A 16,747-nucleotide genomic window follows, 5' to 3' on the forward strand; every position below is an offset into this window, starting at 1 on the left:
CCCTCCTGTCTGACTTAACTGAGTGAGGGAATCAATTAGTCTCGGATGTAACTTCCTGTTTGTTTCTGTCCCTGGAAACAATCCCTCCTTTTTTTTCGAGATCATGAGAACGGTTCTCTCAGAGGAGAGAGTGTGTTGTGGGTTTGACTGCGGTCACGGGAGCCGGCGTATGCGTCACATTAGCACCACAGACACATGACAAGAAAGACCAGCGAGGAAACAAAAAAAAAAAAACGCACACCAAGTGTGGTGCTGATATTTTCTCCAATGTGTGAGAAAGAAGTTGCCACAGACGGACTATTTATGAAAGCAAGAGCCATTTAATAACACATCTAGAGGGATTTTCTCTCATAAAAATGTTAACAAGCATCTCACAAGGCTTTATTTGTTGTAACCCCGGCCAGCAGCGCAAACATTCCTGAGAGGACGTTTTGTTGGTTACATCCTCGTCTTAGAACTCATTATGTACAACCTCCTCTCAGGCTGTTTGGCAGAACAACACAAATGCAGCTTTTACAGATATTACATCGCTATTGACGCGGCCTGTTTATGACATCCACAATGAGCGTGCAGAGTTTAATTTCCCGCCTCATTGTGCCGCTCTGTGTTGTCGGTAAAGTGTCTCCAAGCGGCCGTTCTCTCTCTCTCTCATCAGCAGCAGTTGGATTTCCTCTTGCTCGGTTCGTCGTCGTCTTCTGTTCTGTCTGTGAGTCCTGTGTGAAGCAAATACAAACAAGGAACTGAACATTAAGTGAGCCACACTGTTGTACTGGGAGACGTGTTCCTTCATAACCATAAACGTGGGTAATGTAGATCATTTTAAGTATATGAAGGATGCCATATATATATATATATATATATTAGAGCAGTGGTTCCCAACCTGGAGGACGCAAAATGATTCAAGGGATAAGAAAGAAATAAGACTTTTTCATCCAGTATGTCTAAAACCCTTCACAGCAAACAATCTGAGTAGAAAAAATCACTTTGTGATAAAACCTGCTCTCAGTTGTATAATGTGTGATAAGAGATTACAATCACTAGTAGCACTCTGGAGGGTCTTGTTTGTCTCGTGCTCGTGCAAACAGACGCATGTGATGTGATACGCATTCCTGATGTGGTTTCACACACAGAGCTGCAGGAATGAGTCTTAAAATCCAAAAAAAGATTATTTCATTAAGTGTCATAAACGTTTGTTTGCCACAGAGCTTATTTTCTGCAAAAAAAATTCTAAATCCAATGCAAGAATCCCGTCGTCTTTTCATCTAGAGAACCAGTGCGATGCTACCTTCCACAGAAGCAGGGAGGAAGAAGAAGACTGCTAGCAAGTGATGGTCGTGTCTACATGGTAACCCTTGTTTTATAAAACTCTGGTGAGATAAAAACACAGGGCACATTTAAATTTATGGACAAACAAGCAAAGACGGTTGGTGACCACTGAGCACTACATTTTTATTAATCTGCGTCTGAAACTAGCCCCGTGCAGACGCATTATTTACTTCTGTTTGAGAAATGTTTACTGATTAAGTGATTAATTAATTAATAATTGTTTCAGATTTACATCTTCGGTAAGAACAAATTGTACGTATTGAGGTGTTGAAGATGGAGTAAGGCATTGCTGATGCATGATTTTTTTTGTGGAGAAACTCAGTTTTACAGTTCTGTCGACAAAATCATAAAAATATTATGTTTGTCTTAATAACATCCGTCTTGTCCTCTACATTTTCTGATCCCAACTTTAGACATGCCAGAGATACAGAACATAGGCTGAAGCACTGCTTGGGTTCACATGTCATGAGAAAAACAGATTTTCAATTATGGAACTAATCAATTAGTAAATAAATCAAAAGAAATGGGTAAAAGTGTGACGCTGCCTTCTTACTAACGAGACTTAATTGAGCAAACTGACTCACTGATGATGTCACCGACGTGCCTCGAGCCACTTTTCTCGATCTCGGACAAAACGTTTGCCTCAAATGTCAGAGAGGCCACGCGGAAGAAGAAGTCCCCGACACCGTCTCCTGGATCAATAAAGAGATGGAGGACAGAGTTTAGCGAGACAGAAACAGGACAAAGCGGAACATGAAAAGCATGCAGGGATGATGACTGATGGGGATTTGTTCATGATAATAACATGTGATTGACTCCCACCTGACTTGGCAGACACAGCCCAGTACTCTGCTTTGATTTCCTCAGAGAGTCTGATGGCTTCCTCCTCAATCTGAACCAACTGATCAGGAGACTGAGGAGGGAAACAGAAAGAAGGCAGTTGGAACGGGGCAGAGGATGAAAGTGATGAAGCTTCAGGCCATTAGTCACTGTAGCAATAAGCTGATCATGGTAAGATATTCAGAGCTGCAACAATCAGTCAAATAAACAGTTAAGGATTTATTTTCTGTCGATCGACAATCAATCAATTAACTGACTCGTTTTTGATTAATTCCACCCACACTGAGGTCTTTCTTGGTACCGACAAGGAACAGTAGAACACTGGACGGGTCGTTTTCCTTCATGGCGTCCTCCAGCCACTGCCTGCATAGACAGACAGACAATTATTAGACTTCAAATGGCATTTTAGTGGTACAATAATTCGATTATAATTCCTCACCTGGCATGTGTTAAAGAGCTCTCACTGCTCAAGTCGAACACCACTATAATGGCTGGAGAGACAGACAGTATGAACAATGAGAAGGTGTTGGAGACGACACTGTTCATTCACTTTAGTAAGAGGTGAGACGTTTAACACTAGACTTTGGAGACCGAGCTACATTCACCTTGTGCTCCTCTGTAATACGTTGAAGCGATGCATTTGAAGCGCTCCTGACCTGCAGTGTCCCACCTGAAATAGATCAGATGCAGCTTTGAGATATTTGGTGCCGATGACGGGAAGAGGAGAGAGAAGAGCTGTGGGACGCTGTCCCCTTTAATGACACTGATTCTACACACGTGCACTTACCTGCATGACCAAAGCCAACACAGAGAAATGTAATTACATAATGTGAGGCCTTCAATTTAAGTCAAACTTAGGTCGTGTAGCATTAAAAAGACCTTTTTGACCCATTTGACCCCGATGAGTCAGTGCAGGAAGTGAGTTAGTTTGCTGAGGGCTCAGTGTGTGTGTGTGTGTGTCTGTGGTGTGGCGACATACTTACAGCTGTAAGCTGAAGGGAACACCGAGCACCTCGAAACGCTCCATCTCAAAATCCACTCCTATGGTTGCTTTGTAGTTCTTATCAAACGCACCCTTACGAAACCTTAAAGGAACAAGGGAACAGTGAAAGAGAGAGAGAGACGTTTCTGACATGTCTGGAAAATGTCATAAACGTGTGTGGTGCATAACTGAGTTCTACTTTTTCTTCTTCTTCTACATCGTGTTCTTCTTCTTCTTCTTATTAACAATAATCACAATCTTAGTCATAAAACATGTCAATAAAATGAAAAGAATAAAAGCAGGAAAAACACAAGAGAAAGCAAGTCTATTGAAACGGGTTTATGAGGTGATTTTAAAGAGATTACTCATTCTGATGAATAGAAAATGTTGACTGATCAACAGTCAGACCTAATACATTCATTTTATCTCACCTGATTAATTAAATACTAAATGATTGGAGAAAAAACAAATAGTCACAGGTTTGCAGTATCATATTCTTAACCCTGACTGACATTTCAGATCTAATAAATCCATATAAAAAACAGTCAAGTCTGTGTTTCCGTGTGTGACTGAACGCCACATCATTACACAACAACTTTATGTTAACACGTGTAGCTTTAATAAACATATGTTTCTACGTATTCAAGTGTTTCCGTAGCAGGGTTGTAGCACTTCCACAAAAATGTGAAATGAAAAAAGGCAAAACAGTCATTGACCTGTAAAGATTTTAGTCATCCAGAACTATGTAAAAAAAATTGAATAATGCCCAAAATCCCTGCAGCTATATACATCTGCAGAGGAAAACGCTTCAACAAGTAATACAGCCATAATTCAAATCAGACTAAAATCTACTAACAAATCTAAAGACAGCCACACAATCCTTTAATTGATCTAATTATTCATGACTGCTTCTTACCTGCTGATCAGACACGTTTTCCCAACCGCAACATCTCCCACCACGATGACCTTCGCGATATTAAAGCTGGCAACAGAAAGCCTAAAACAGTCATTCACGACTCCAGACAACAATAGCATGAAACACACGGCAACGTGATCAATGACATGCAGACGTTATTGAACATGCTTTCTATGCCTTACAGCCCCCTTGATAACGTTTAGATATTCTTAAATAAGTAGCTTTAAATAGACCAACAGATCAATGCAGTCAGATGTGAAGGGTGAGGTCGAGGTCTGTCAGCTGACTCAGCATGACTTAAAGGGCCCGGCCTGAACTGATTCATTGAATTTAAAGACATCACAGTGTGTGTAGTAGCAGGAAGGGCGGCCGGGTGGTGTGTTGTCTGGTTCACCCCTCTGTGACTTTACCTCACTGTGTCTGTCTTCTGTACCTGGCATGCAGCCTTCACCTGTGGGTGGAAGCCATCTTTGGTGTGCAGCGCTGCATTCGGACTGAAACACTGTAAAGAAAGTGGGAGAGGAAATGGAAAGAAATGAATTGAAAAAGGTTCATTGGACAGTCAACAAAAAAAAAAAAAAGTAGAGGGGAGGTACACCGAGTGTTTTTTTTCCCTGGCTATTAAAACAATCCTAGAAAATCTAAAAAGTGGAGAAGTTGCAATGTTACAAACTTGAATCATCCCTTCCTTCCTCTGGCTACTAAACAGTCAGCTTTACATATGGCAATGAAAAGAGGCATTGCTTTATCGTAAATGTAACACAAATATCACATATCGAAGGCTGGAGTAACAACATTTTGTGAGGACAACATTTTCCAAATGTGCAGCCATTTCCAGAGAAACAAAGAGCAGCATTTAAGACTCTAAATACCCTCATCATCAGCAGTAACACTGTTAGCTGTAATTGTATTACGAGGCATGTGTGAGTGAGTGTGTGTCACTAACAGTTGGAAGCTGAGCAATGACCCGGTCCTTCTTCACAGGTGGCAACATGCTGCTGCAGTGGATCAATGCGCACACACCTTCAAAGTGCCCCTCTGATTGACAGCAAACACACACTTTTCATTCACTTCAAGAAGACACACACACACACACACAGTTAACTTTCTTTTCCACTACTCCTTCCGCAAAACTAGGGAAGGATAGGTAATGTCTACACAGTTTTCCTGAAAGAGAGCAACTAACAGAAAGTTAATATGTTGTTAAATATATGCAGAATAAATCAGAAACAGTTTGCAGTGAACTAACCTCATCAAATCAGGTTGGATCAAATTGTGAAGTGGCAACACTGCGTGACATTTCTCATTGGACAATTTGTAGATCAAGATTTGAGGAAGGGTGTGTTATAAGTGTGTTTGCAGATAAGGGATGGAGCGAAAAAGAAACTTACTGTGTAAAACAAAAACAATCTAAAAACAGGTTTAAGTAAGTTGATCAACTTCACCTGAAACTGCTGGGTGGTAAAATGCAGAAGGAAAGGTGCGAGATGTGATATCCAAAGTCTGTCGAGAAAATAAACCCGGAACAAAATGATCCTCACAGCAACGAACTGAGTCTCCGGACTGAGAAGCTCACAGGCATGCAACTAATGAGACTCTCCGTGTAATTAGTGGGGAAACCCGCCAATAAACCGTGAAACAGCGCCAACGTGTGGCCAACTGGTATTTTTACATTTTTTATATTCTACAATAATTAGATTAGTTCATTATAATTCATAGGATGTGGCTAGTATATATTTACATGTGCAACATTTAAGTTGCCATCGCGTGCTTGAGAGTAATTTTAGTTTCTGGTTTTGTTTTGTGGGGGGCAGGTGTGAGTATCATGTGGAACAGTGGGGCGCAGCCTACACTGTCTTTATCACATTAGTGTCGTCTTGGTGTTGATGAAAGAAAGTCCAAACACAAGAGAATGTGTTGTCTTCAGTCCGGAAGAACTAGAGAAAGCTATCGACCAAGAAAGCAAGTTTACAGTAAAAACAAAAAGGCAGAGATTTGAGCAGCAGAACTAATACACATTTTATACCAGCAGAAAATCAATTAAAAGGTAAAACACAAAAATAGATTGTAACCAAGCCCAGGTGACGAGAAAAGAGACCTAATTTATAGCCCATAGCTGTAACAGGAGCCCTAGAGTTTAACACACGTTCAGTTAAATAAACTATGTTTTAAAATAAATTAAAACATCGACACTTTAGAATATTTCCATTCATGCTCTAATGAGTAAACAACAGTAATCAAACTAATCAATAACTGTATTAGTAGTTTCACAAAGAACATGTCTTTAGGTTCTAATCTTAATCTGCAAAGTAATTCAATAATTTGCCCCAATATATAATTATAGTGAAGTGAACGATATTGTAGTATTTGTCTATAACCCTACGCTTAAATATAGTGCCGTATATTACGTATTTAAATTTGACTTGAATTATTTATTCACACAAGAGTAAATTCATCCAAAAACCCAGTATGATGTCGTGTTGTTTACCCTCCGGTACAGCAGGGGGCGACAGAATGCCTTTTGAGTTGGTTGATCGCGCGCCAAAACTAAAGACCAAGTGACGTTGTATTCCTGCGACATTAAGGGTTTAAATATTTCGCCATCGCGACTGTTCTGCCTCTTTCCGAATAGTCTGTTGAGACTAGAGGTGCGTCCGCCACCGCGGTCACTTTTTAACTTGTTAAAAGTAGTCAACGTTTAGAAAGACGCACCACTGCCGGACCCAGCAACACCTTAGTAGAGCTTTAGTTTGAGACTGTGATTGACACGAGGTATCTGCTAGCTTAAGTGTAACGTTAGCGTTATCCTGACAGGGCCTCAAGCAGCCACGTGGAGAACACCCGAAAGATGGACAAAATGAAAAAGAAGTGAGATTTTCTTTCAGCCTTGCTTTCAATGAGTTTCTGTCGTTTCGCTGCATTATTGTAACTCGTGTTTCATATACAAGTTGAGTCAAAATTACCTTGTTGGCTTTTCATGTTAAAACATTACCTATGAGTTTAGAATCTTGTCCTTTTAGTGTAATCTTAAATTAAACTCGTGATTTTTATTTATTATAAATATTTCTAATTTTGTTTTTTTTCTCCATAGGTTGCCCTCCTGCTGGCAGCTCTTTGCACAGGATTTACAGGCCATACATTGGATAAACTGGGCCTCCTGATGTATCTACAAGGTCAGTTACGGTGATGAAAACCCTAATGTGTCTTAATGCAGATGTCTGTGATGAAAACTGTGAATAGGAAGTGCCGTCTGATGCGACAACTGACGATGTTTCATTCTCACTGTTCTGAGTCCAAAATTGCATTTCTGTGATCAATCTTTAGAAAATGTCAATGGTACTTATACCATTATGTTTTTGTTTTTTTAAGACTAGTCAAAATGGAGCCATTCTAGATGCCAAGTCACAACTGAGGTTAGTTTAATGTGTCTTTATTTGTGTAGATTTGAAGCTTTATTAAACAAATTGTTGTGATGAACTCTAAACTGAAATGCTGGAATTACCGTCAGATTGTTTAGTGGTGAGACTCGGTTTTCTGAACATTGAAAGATGCAGTTCTGTAACTTGTAACTCAACATTAATTGACATAATGTCGCTAACAAATCGTAACCTTGTTTCTCCTTTTGTAGATGAAAAGGCTTGTGAGCTGCCATAAGATGTGACATAGCCATCCTGCGTCTTTGTCCAATTAAACCAGATGACTAAAGATTGTGCAGGTGAATATACTGTCTATCTGAAAAAACTACAACTCGCTGCTCCTGTTGTGATGAACTCTAAACTGAAATGCTGGAATTACCGTCAGATTGTTTAGTGGTGAGACTCGGTTTTCTGAACATTAGAAGATGCAGTTCTGTAACTTGTAACTCTACATTAATTGACATAATGTCGCTAACAAATCATAACTTTGTTTTCCCCTTTTGTAGATGAAAAGGCTTGTGAGCTGCAGTAAGATGTGACATAGCCATCCTGTGTATTTGTCCAACTACACCAGATGACTAAAGATCGTGCAGGTGAATATGCTTCTTGAGTCTGAAAAAAACTACAACTAGCTGCTCCTGTTGTGATGAACTCTAAACTGAAATGCTGGAATTACCGTCAGATTGTTTAGTGGTGAGACTCGGTTTTCTGAACTTTAGAAGATGCAGTTCTCTAACTTGTAACTCAAAGTTAATGTCGCTAACAAAACGTAACCTTGTTTCCCCTTATGTAGCTAAAAGGGCTCATGAGCTGCAGTAAGATGTGACATCTCCATCCTGCGTCTTTGTCCAGTTAAACCAGATGTCTAAAGATTCATGCTGTGCAGGTGATTATGCTTTCTATCTGAAAAAACTACAACTCGCTGCTCCTGTTGTGATGAACTCTAAACTGAAATGCTGGAATTACCGTCAGATTGTTTAGTGGTGAGACTCGGTTTTCTGAACATTAGAAGATGCAGTTCTGTAACTCAAAGTTAATTGACATAATGTCGCTAACAAATCGTAACCTTGTTTTCCCCCTTTGTAGATAAAAAAGGCTTGTAAGCTGCCATAAGATGTGACATTTCCATCTTGCATCTTTGTCCAACTACACCAGATGTCTAAAGATTCATGCTGTGCAGGTGAATATGCTTCTCATGTCTGAAAAAACTACAACTAGCTGCGCCTGTTGTGATGAACTCTAAACTGAAATGCTGGAATTACCGTCAGATTGTTTAGTGGTGAGACTCGGTTTTCTGAACATTAGAAGATGCAGTTCTCTAACTTGTAACTCAAAGTTAATGTCGCTAACAAAACGTTACCTTGTTTCCCCTTCTGTAGCTAAAAGGGCTCGGCTCATGAGCTGCAGTAAGATGTGACATTACCATCCTGCGTCTTTGTCCAGTTAAACCAGATGACTAAAGATTGTGCAGGTGAATATACTTTCTATGTGAAAAAACTACAACTAGCTGCTCCTGTTGTGATGAACTCTAAACTGAAATGCTGGAATTACCGTCAGATTGTTTAGTGGTGAGACTCGGTTTTCTGAACATTAGAAGATGCAGTTCTGTAACTTGTAACTCAAAGTTATTTGACATAATGTCGCTAACGGATTGTAACCTTGTTTTCCCCCTTTTGTAGATGAAAAGGCTCGTGAGCTGCAGTAAGATGTGATATTGCCATCCTGTGTATTTGTCCAACTACACCAGATGACTAAAGATCATGCAGGTGAATATGCTTCTTGAGTCTGAAAAAACTACAACTCGCTGCTCCTGTTGTGATGAACTCTAAACTGAAATGCTGGAATTACCGTCAGATTGTTTAGTGGTGAGACTCGGTTTTCTGAACTTTTAGTGGCGGCTTTACACAGTGCACTGGTGACATAACTTGTGGACTCAACTTCCTCTTTCTTATCCCTCAGAATTGGATCAAGTGGTTGCAGCGACTGCCTTTGTAAGCCTGCCAGCTGCATCTGGTGAGAAGCCATCCGATTCATTTTAATGAGAATAATTATGTATAATAGTATTTTTTGTTTATTAATCAAGACTTCTTCTCTTCAGATGACAAGATCTGTGAGCACCATCTGAAGCTGCATGTCAACATGTTTGTTTAAAAATCATCTCGCTGTGCAAGAAGCAGAATTAACTGTCAATAAAGTGTCATAACAGCCTAAAAAAACTGATTGGTCTTGCCTTTTGTTGATCTTACACTAACACACAAATATAAAGGTAACATTTTTGAAGTAATGAGCAGATTTATTTTGAGTTGTGAAGTGGTGTATTTTGGTGCTTGTGGCCTTAAAGACCAACTAAGGTAACGCGTTGAGGGGTGTTGAATCCAATCTCCGCCTGAAGCTGACGTCTAGTCAGCCGGATATCAAAGACTAATTTGCAGCAGCTTCACCCATCTCGTTAGGCCCTGGTGGTAAACTGTATAGTTTACACTAGTTCACAGAATTGTGTATTTAAAAAATATTTTCATGAGTTTGCAAAGTCAACAATATAACCTCCTTGGCAGAAAAAAGAACAAATTCTTATATTTTAACTTTCAATGCCACCTGTTTTTTGTTTCAGGGTTTGTGGATCTTCGAGAAACATAATTGCTGGCTACACAAAGTCCAAAACCCCATATTTTTCTGAAGACATGGAGATTATTTTGACAGTAATAACATGTCTGGTCGGGCTGATGTTTGTGACAAGTGTGCAGAGAATGTAGATCCTGTCACATGATCAACGTACCATGTTGCACTACCCAGTGATGATTAGATCTAAACACAAGTTTAGTTTGCTTTCCTGTTTCACTGCAGCGAACATGTCCTAATGTTTGAGTCAGTGTTGCCTTCATTTCATGATCTATTTTAGACGTGCATTCAAACTGCAGAAATGCTCGTTCAAGCAGCAGACTTAGTACAATTGTGTTTATAGTCTTATTGGAGCAAACACGGCATGCTGTGTTGTATCACATGCAACCATCAACCATTCCTTGTCAACTGTTTTGCTTTACACGATACATGAGGAGAATGTGACATGTGTGAGAACTCATCATAAAAAGCTTGTTTCTTAATGATTTATTAACTCATCACTGGACTACAGGGCAAAAATACAAAAGAATTAAACAAGTGATCAGAAACATCACTGGCTCACATGTCGTTCCACACTTCTTCTGAATTACACAAGATAAAATGTACTTTATACACTCATTCCTGTGTGTGACGTGGGTCTCACGTTTAGAAGTTTGTGTTCTCATTTCAACAATAATAAAGTCCAAATCCACCAATTCTAGTTCAAAAGAAAGATCGTCCAGCTCTGTGTCGTCACTGAAGACCAGCACACTCTGCTGTTTGGATCCGTCCACTGCAGTGAATAAGTGGAGTCAGCACATACAGGATACGGTTGGCAATATTCTCCATATCGTCAGCAGATCCCACAAAAAGACTAAAACTGTGAGTTATCTGGTTAGTCGATGCCACAGCTACCTCTATTGTCCGAAACTATTACATCAATAAGCCACACTATGGAACTGGGTGACATGTTCTTTGATTACAACAAACACGGGACTTATACCGGCAACTGTGGCCCCGTGGTAGAGCAGGGTCGTCCTTCAATCGGCGGTTTGATCCCCGGCTCCGCTAGTCCGTGTCGATGTGTCCTTGGGCAAGACGCTGAACCCCAAAATTGCTCCCGCAGCCTTCGGATAGTGAATGTTGTAAGAGTGTTAGATGGTCCTGGTGGGCAGGTGGTAGCCCCCCCCCTACCATCAGTGTGTGAGTGATGACGTGGTGTTAAAAGCTCTTTGAGAGGTCGGAAGACTAGAAAGCGCTTTACAAGTACAGTCCATTTACCACGACTTTATTTTGAGTTAATTCCACAAACTTTGTTCCAGTAAATACTCACTAGAGCACCAAAAAATAAAGGCTAAAAATAATACCCAACAAAAGCAATATAACATGATATTTATTCCTGATAGAAGAAAGCTTGCAAAAACTACAGTGCTCAGCTGTTTAGCAAAATCAGTGAGCCTTGAAAAGTTTTGAAAGATTTACATCTTCAGTCACCAGTGGGCTTGGAAGTCGGAAGGTGTTGACAGTAGAAGACACTAACTCAATGTTGGTTTTTGGTATTTTCATAGGATCTGTTGAAAAACAAAGACGTAAAATAACAGAAGCCGTATCTTCTACCCTGTGCTGCACAGCTCTCAGTCCTCCTCCTTCTCTATATACGTCTTACAGGACGAGCGTTCTATCTGTCTGGCCATGTACCTGTCCCTCGCCGTGCTAACGGTATGATCCGTGCAGCGCTTGGCAAACTTGTTCGCCTTTTCCTCCGTATCCTCTTTCTCCTCGCCTTTCTCTTTCTCTTTCTCTTCATCTTTATTTTCCGTGCTCGGTTCTCCGACTGCTTCCTTCTTTTCTGGATCTTTTTCGTCCCCCTTCACTGCCTTCTCGTTCTCTGGCTGCTTCTTTCTCTCCTTCTCTTCTTCCTGATCTTTGTCCTTACGCTTGTCTTCCTCTTGATTCCTTCTCTTTTCTCTTTCCCCATTCCTATCCCTCTCTCTTTCCTTCGGGCTCCTCTCCCTCTTCCCGTGCCTGTCTTCCCTGTCTGTATCCTTGCCTCTGCTCCTGTCGTCTTCTCTGCCCCTGTCCCTGTCTTTCCTTCCGTCCCTGTCGTCTCTCCTTCCGTCCCTGTCGTCTCTCCTTCCGTCCCTGTCGTCTCTCCTGTCGTCTCTCCTTCCGTCCCTGTCGTCTCTCCTCCCCCCGTGTCGGTCGTCCCTTTCCCTTCCCCTGTTTCGGTCCCTCTCTTGATCTCTGTGCCTCTTCTTTTGTCTCTCTCTCTCCTTCTCTCTCTCCTTCTCCTCTCCGCTCCCTGAGGAAGGTGACCTCTGTCTATATTGGCGTTTTGAGTGTGCAGAGCCTGCCCCAGGCTTGCTAAATTCAGATTTCGGCTCATGCCCCTCCTCGCTGTCGCTGCAGGAGCTTGGAACATTGTCACGGGACGTAGATGAGGGAACGGGTGAAGTCGTCTCTGTGTCTTTTGAAACCTTTGAGTTTTCAGTTCTGTGGAGGCAGAAACAGAAAGATGCACATAAAGAATAGTTTTAAAATGATGTGCGTGTTCTTGTTTCCTTTACGGATGAACAAGTGATGCGAAGCTGTGACTGACTTGTTGGCTGAGCAATCCGGTATCGCCTCCTCTCCTACAGTCTGATTCAGCAGGTGGCGGTAGAAGCCGCTCAGATCTTTTTGTTTCTTCACGTCCAAAGCCGCTAATTAAAACAAAAAATTATTCAAAACACATCATTTACATACCTTCGTATGAAGTGGCCTCTTTTCCACATGTTTAAGACCGTCTCTTCAGGTCATGCTTTGTGTGCCCGAAGGAAGGAGATACTTCTCCAAAGACTTTTTACATAACCAGATGTCTTAGAGATTACAAAGCGTTGCTATGAACAAATACAATTTAAAACACATTCATATGTTCATATCTGGAGTTTAAAGTCTCGCTCTAACCTTCCATCGCGTCCACTCTTTTTTCTTTCTCCAGCTCCTCCTTCTGCTCCTGCAGTTTGAGTTTGTAGGCGGACGTAACGTAAGCGTCTTTATCTGCAAACTGCTCTCCTTCTGCCTCTCTCTCCTTCTGGATCTTCCTCTCATCCCTTCGTTCTTGTTCTTTCTTTCGGTCCTCAACTGCTCTCATTAATTGGTGGATGTACTTTGGCTGGAACAAAAAAAAACACGCACCAGTAGGATGTCAGAACTCAATATCGGCAGCACAACATATTTTAGTGCACGCTGGACAGTCTCTATCTCTCTCTCTCTCTAACCAGCACTTTGAAATGCTGCAGCCATACAGGTGTTTGACATAATGAGATTACCTTTTTGTCAGCGCCTCCCAGCATTTTTTTGTTGGTCTCAAGTCTCTGTTTCTGAATGTCATCGTACACACCATCGTAGTCATACACAGTGCTGTCCTGTTCCAGGGCCTTGTGCATCTCCAAACGGGTCTTTAGAACGAGAGCGAGAGAGACCAGAGAAATGTAAATCACAGAGGTATGACTGTTGAAAAATAAAAAGTAAACTAGTGTATAGCTACATGGACTGAAATCACATTGGGTCCTTTAATTCTTCCTCTCACCTGCTTCATCATCTTCTTTTTGACAGCCTCTTTCTGCAGAGTCTCCCCAACTGTGGCCTGAGGAACAAAACACATCCAGCACTTTTTGTATCAGTATTTTTTAATTATCATTTATTTTACAGAATTATTTTTAGTTACCATAATAGGGGGAATACATTCAATTCCAATGCAGTGATGACTCACCTCATCGTCCGAGTCATCCTCGAACACCGAGTGTTTCTGCAGGCTCTGCACTCCTTTCTTCTGTGACAAGATCAGCCCGTACCTGGACAATACGGAAGCAAGGCTTCGTGAACCAGGTCATACCAAAAAACACATATCTGTCATCAATAAAGTTTATCTTAGAATTAGACAACACAACCCGTAAAGAGCGAACTATATATTTTCCATTTTCCAGTGGCGAGGGCAGCGATATTCATAGTTTGTTAAATGCTTTATGAGACGGTTGACTTTCTGCAAACAATAAGTTAATGCAGTGCGTTGAGCACCAAAGAAAGAGAAACACAAAACGCCTAAAACCGATACGAAATCTACCAAATGAGGTAACTCTGAATGACTAACTTTAGCTGTGACACAGTCCCTGACAGGTTGTCTTTGGCGAGGTAAAAAACACTAAGAAATTGAAGGGCAAGTTGATATATAAATGTCAGGTATGAAACGGTGCAAATCCAAAGCATCGTACAAAAAAAAGGACCATATTTGTGTAGGTTTACTAACGTAGCTGGTTTAATCGCGAGGTTAGCATAACGTTAGCTAACGTCAGTTAGCGTTAGCTGCAGGAGCAGCAGAGGGAGAACCACCGTTTTCACAGACAATCCTGAGCCGTAACAATACGGCTGATATAACATACTAAACTCTTTGAAATTACTACAACCCCGACCAAGTTAAACAGTCGTCTTTAAATGTGTATCACACAGTGTCGTAGGTGCGTTAGCTTTTCTACAACTTACTGTTTAGTAGGGGCCGCCATCTTGCTCTGCTGACTGTGAACGAGAACAACAGATTCGACACAATATTTTATTAAACCAAATATGCTCTATAACTCTCTCTGAGTAAACTCATAAATGACAAGTTCTGCTATGTACACGACAGACATGTATGTTTTTGGACTGCGGTCAAATCAGCAGATACTCGGATCTCCGTGGTCAACCCAGCAGACACTTCAATTTGAGTGCGCCTATATGCTGAAATTCACGGTAAACGCATTCTAACGGCAAAGATCGGGAGCACGCGAGGACTTTGCAAAGTTAGCGGAAAGATTAACGTGAGACAACATCCGGTTTTCAAAATAAGATGTAAAGGGATAACAGAATTTAACTGGACACAAATGCTTTTAATGTAAAGCTGTTAAAAGACAGGCCCAATGATTATTTTTGATAATCCTAGGCACCATTTATCACTGGGATTTTATTGATTTAGTCTCCTACATAGTCTGCATTTTATCAAGTTAAAATGCAGACATTAAACAGACCAACATTAAACATCTAGTCTCAATTAGGCTTACTCTGAGTGTAATCATCCAAAACTCATTTTACAACCCATTGAAGGGGTCCTAACCTTCAGGTTGGGAACCAGTCTTCTACTTTATACAACCACAATATCTACATAAAAGCTTATAATAGATAAGTAGAGTAGATGAGTATTTTATATAATGTTCCTGCAACCATACATAATATAGCTGCAAAGTGCTACACTAAAAATACAGAAAATACTGCGATGAAAGTGAGTCTGCTATTCTTACTGGAGAGGAAACAAAGACATGACAGTCTGCGGCTACTATCTGTCTTAGAGCAAAGAAATTGCTCTCATTTCACGTTATTCGCTGATTTTATATGATGTTATGTTACTTTCGATGATGTCAGCTGGTCTGTTCGTCTTAAATCAGATCAGAGACCATGTGGCTCACCTGTGATTGAAGCTGCAGCTTTGAATTCCCAGTGCCTCCTCTGAGTGACTCTAAATCAAAACACCATTATCTCTGTCGTAATCTCCATCTCATCTCTGACCTCACTGCTAATCCCTCTGGTACAAACAGAATGACCAAAGCTGCCTGATGGATGGAAGGGTGGATGGACTGATGTAATGGTCGTAAAATGAATTACGGGGCATGTAGATAAATGGATTGGTAGGACAGGAGGATGGATGGAGTTATGGAAAGAAACTATACACGGTAAAGTTAGCGTGAAAATTGAACAAATACCCTTTTTAACTGAGAGGCCCATTCTTGCTGATGAAAGACAAGCTAATACAGTTCATTATTTTGATTGTTGTGTATTGTTTTTGCCTGGCTCCAGACCTTTGAATCTCACAATGACACATACTTCAAATACTTTTTCTTTTCTAAACTGCAGCCTTACGTTAGAGTACCACAGGTTAACTCTCTTAAACCAATACATGAATACACTCTGTGGATATTGTACAGTAAACCTACATATTTTTTATTTCATGCTTAGAATTGACACATTGACTGTAGAGGTTGATTTAGGGATAACATGTAGTTATGTTACTCAACCTGAAGTTTGAATCGATTTTAAGAAAATTACGGAAGAGCTGACTTGACATAAATTCCAGTGACTTGAGATTTAATTCACACTTAAGGGTAGTATGTATGCATTAAATTGATAGTTTGCATAATATCAGGCGGTAAATAAGTGTAATGCATGCACATACATAGCATATTAAGGTATTTTTTAAAGGGGACCTCAACCAACTGTACACATCCAGATCAGTTTACTTGTCATGAGGATTACTATTCAGCCTGTAAAAACAGTTGTATAGTGTTTTTCTTTGCTCTGTGCTTTTCAAAGTCTTCAAAAATGTCATCAGGATTATGTTGATTTGGATTTATGTCTGACTTTGGCCTGAGGATTTACCAGGCGTGGAGGGTGTCATGCTTTTTCTGTTTTTGCATCTGAGCAAAATTGCTAAAACTTAAATTGACATATATCTAAAAGGTATATCATGTTAATTATTTTTATAAATAAAATAAATCTAAGAAGCAGATCCTGGTTTTGATATCGAAATCGTCTGACCAGCTAAGCTACTAGAAGTTGACGTGACAGTTTAGAGGAAGTATAACAGGAATCAGGAATCACAAC

The 16,747-nt window shown here is 40.5% G+C and overlaps 2 protein-coding genes, 1 long non-coding RNA gene and 8 other non-coding genes across 16 annotated transcripts; 9 read left to right on the plus strand and 2 right to left on the minus strand.

Annotated features, from left to right (window-relative positions):
• Positions 1 to 298: 298 nt before the first annotated feature.
• Positions 299 to 5,669, minus strand: rab34b (RAB34, member RAS oncogene family b). 4 transcript variants are annotated; one of them, XM_076102742.1, is made up of 11 exons: positions 5,510 to 5,669; positions 5,011 to 5,102; positions 4,475 to 4,566; positions 4,065 to 4,130; positions 3,150 to 3,251; positions 2,772 to 2,836; positions 2,606 to 2,657; positions 2,424 to 2,529; positions 2,149 to 2,239; positions 1,911 to 2,018; positions 299 to 713 (listed from the first exon to the last, which is right to left on the minus strand). In XM_076102742.1, exons 2-11 carry the CDS (start codon positions 5,056 to 5,058, stop codon positions 652 to 654), a joined length of 792 nt encoding a protein of 263 aa, XP_075958857.1. In that variant the 5' UTR covers positions 5,059 to 5,102; positions 5,510 to 5,669; the 3' UTR covers positions 299 to 651. The 4 variants fall into 4 exon arrangements, with proteins under 4 accessions (XP_075958857.1, XP_075958856.1, XP_075958858.1 ...); XM_076102741.1 differs by having other exon boundaries at positions 5,011 to 5,134; positions 5,510 to 5,654; XM_076102743.1 differs by having other exon boundaries at positions 5,011 to 5,134; positions 5,314 to 5,637.
• A 992-nt stretch (positions 5,670 to 6,661) lies between these two features.
• LOC142960639 (uncharacterized) lies at positions 6,662 to 9,696 on the plus strand. 3 transcript variants are annotated; one of them, XR_012956344.1, is made up of 11 exons: positions 6,663 to 6,932; positions 7,156 to 7,237; positions 7,434 to 7,477; positions 7,693 to 7,779; positions 7,987 to 8,073; positions 8,274 to 8,366; positions 8,567 to 8,660; positions 8,860 to 8,951; positions 9,160 to 9,246; positions 9,440 to 9,493; positions 9,579 to 9,696. It is a non-coding gene; the product is annotated as an uncharacterized LOC142960639 (long non-coding RNA). The 3 variants fall into 3 exon arrangements; XR_012956346.1 differs by lacking the exon at positions 7,434 to 7,477 and having other exon boundaries at positions 6,662 to 6,932; XR_012956345.1 differs by lacking the exon at positions 8,274 to 8,366 and having other exon boundaries at positions 6,664 to 6,932.
• Positions 7,281 to 7,352, plus strand: LOC142961456 (small nucleolar RNA SNORD49). Its single transcript, XR_012956863.1, has one exon. It is a non-coding gene; the product is annotated as a small nucleolar RNA SNORD49 (small nucleolar RNA).
• Positions 7,532 to 7,604, plus strand: LOC142961459 (small nucleolar RNA SNORD65). Its single transcript, XR_012956866.1, has one exon. It is a non-coding gene; the product is annotated as a small nucleolar RNA SNORD65 (small nucleolar RNA).
• On the plus strand, positions 7,825 to 7,897 carry LOC142961460 (small nucleolar RNA SNORD65). Its single transcript, XR_012956867.1, has one exon. It is a non-coding gene; the product is annotated as a small nucleolar RNA SNORD65 (small nucleolar RNA).
• Positions 8,122 to 8,194, plus strand: LOC142961461 (small nucleolar RNA SNORD65). Its single transcript, XR_012956868.1, has one exon. It is a non-coding gene; the product is annotated as a small nucleolar RNA SNORD65 (small nucleolar RNA).
• Positions 8,412 to 8,484, plus strand: LOC142961462 (small nucleolar RNA SNORD65). The gene has a single exon (XR_012956869.1). It is a non-coding gene; the product is annotated as a small nucleolar RNA SNORD65 (small nucleolar RNA).
• Positions 8,708 to 8,780, plus strand: LOC142961463 (small nucleolar RNA SNORD65). Its single transcript, XR_012956870.1, has one exon. It is a non-coding gene; the product is annotated as a small nucleolar RNA SNORD65 (small nucleolar RNA).
• LOC142961464 (small nucleolar RNA SNORD65) lies at positions 8,997 to 9,069 on the plus strand. Its single transcript, XR_012956871.1, has one exon. It is a non-coding gene; the product is annotated as a small nucleolar RNA SNORD65 (small nucleolar RNA).
• Positions 9,294 to 9,366, plus strand: LOC142961467 (small nucleolar RNA SNORD65). Its single transcript, XR_012956873.1, has one exon. It is a non-coding gene; the product is annotated as a small nucleolar RNA SNORD65 (small nucleolar RNA).
• A 1,654-nt stretch (positions 9,697 to 11,350) lies between the features above and the next one.
• On the minus strand, positions 11,351 to 14,823 carry nsrp1 (nuclear speckle splicing regulatory protein 1). The gene is made up of 8 exons (XM_076102568.1): positions 14,744 to 14,823; positions 14,600 to 14,632; positions 13,833 to 13,914; positions 13,650 to 13,706; positions 13,390 to 13,518; positions 13,025 to 13,232; positions 12,678 to 12,780; positions 11,351 to 12,571 (listed from the first exon to the last, which is right to left on the minus strand). The coding sequence occupies exons 2-8, from the start codon at positions 14,617 to 14,619 to the stop codon at positions 11,713 to 11,715; spliced, it is 1,458 nt and encodes a 485-aa protein (XP_075958683.1). The 5' UTR covers positions 14,620 to 14,632; positions 14,744 to 14,823; the 3' UTR covers positions 11,351 to 11,712.
• Between the last annotated feature and the right edge of the window lie 1,924 nt (positions 14,824 to 16,747).

This window comes from Anarhichas minor, unplaced genomic scaffold (assembly GCF_050575085.1).
Source record: "Anarhichas minor isolate MPS153535 unplaced genomic scaffold, ASM5057508v1 ptg000027l, whole genome shotgun sequence".
Taxonomy (NCBI): domain Eukaryota; kingdom Metazoa; phylum Chordata; class Actinopteri; order Perciformes; family Anarhichadidae; genus Anarhichas; species Anarhichas minor.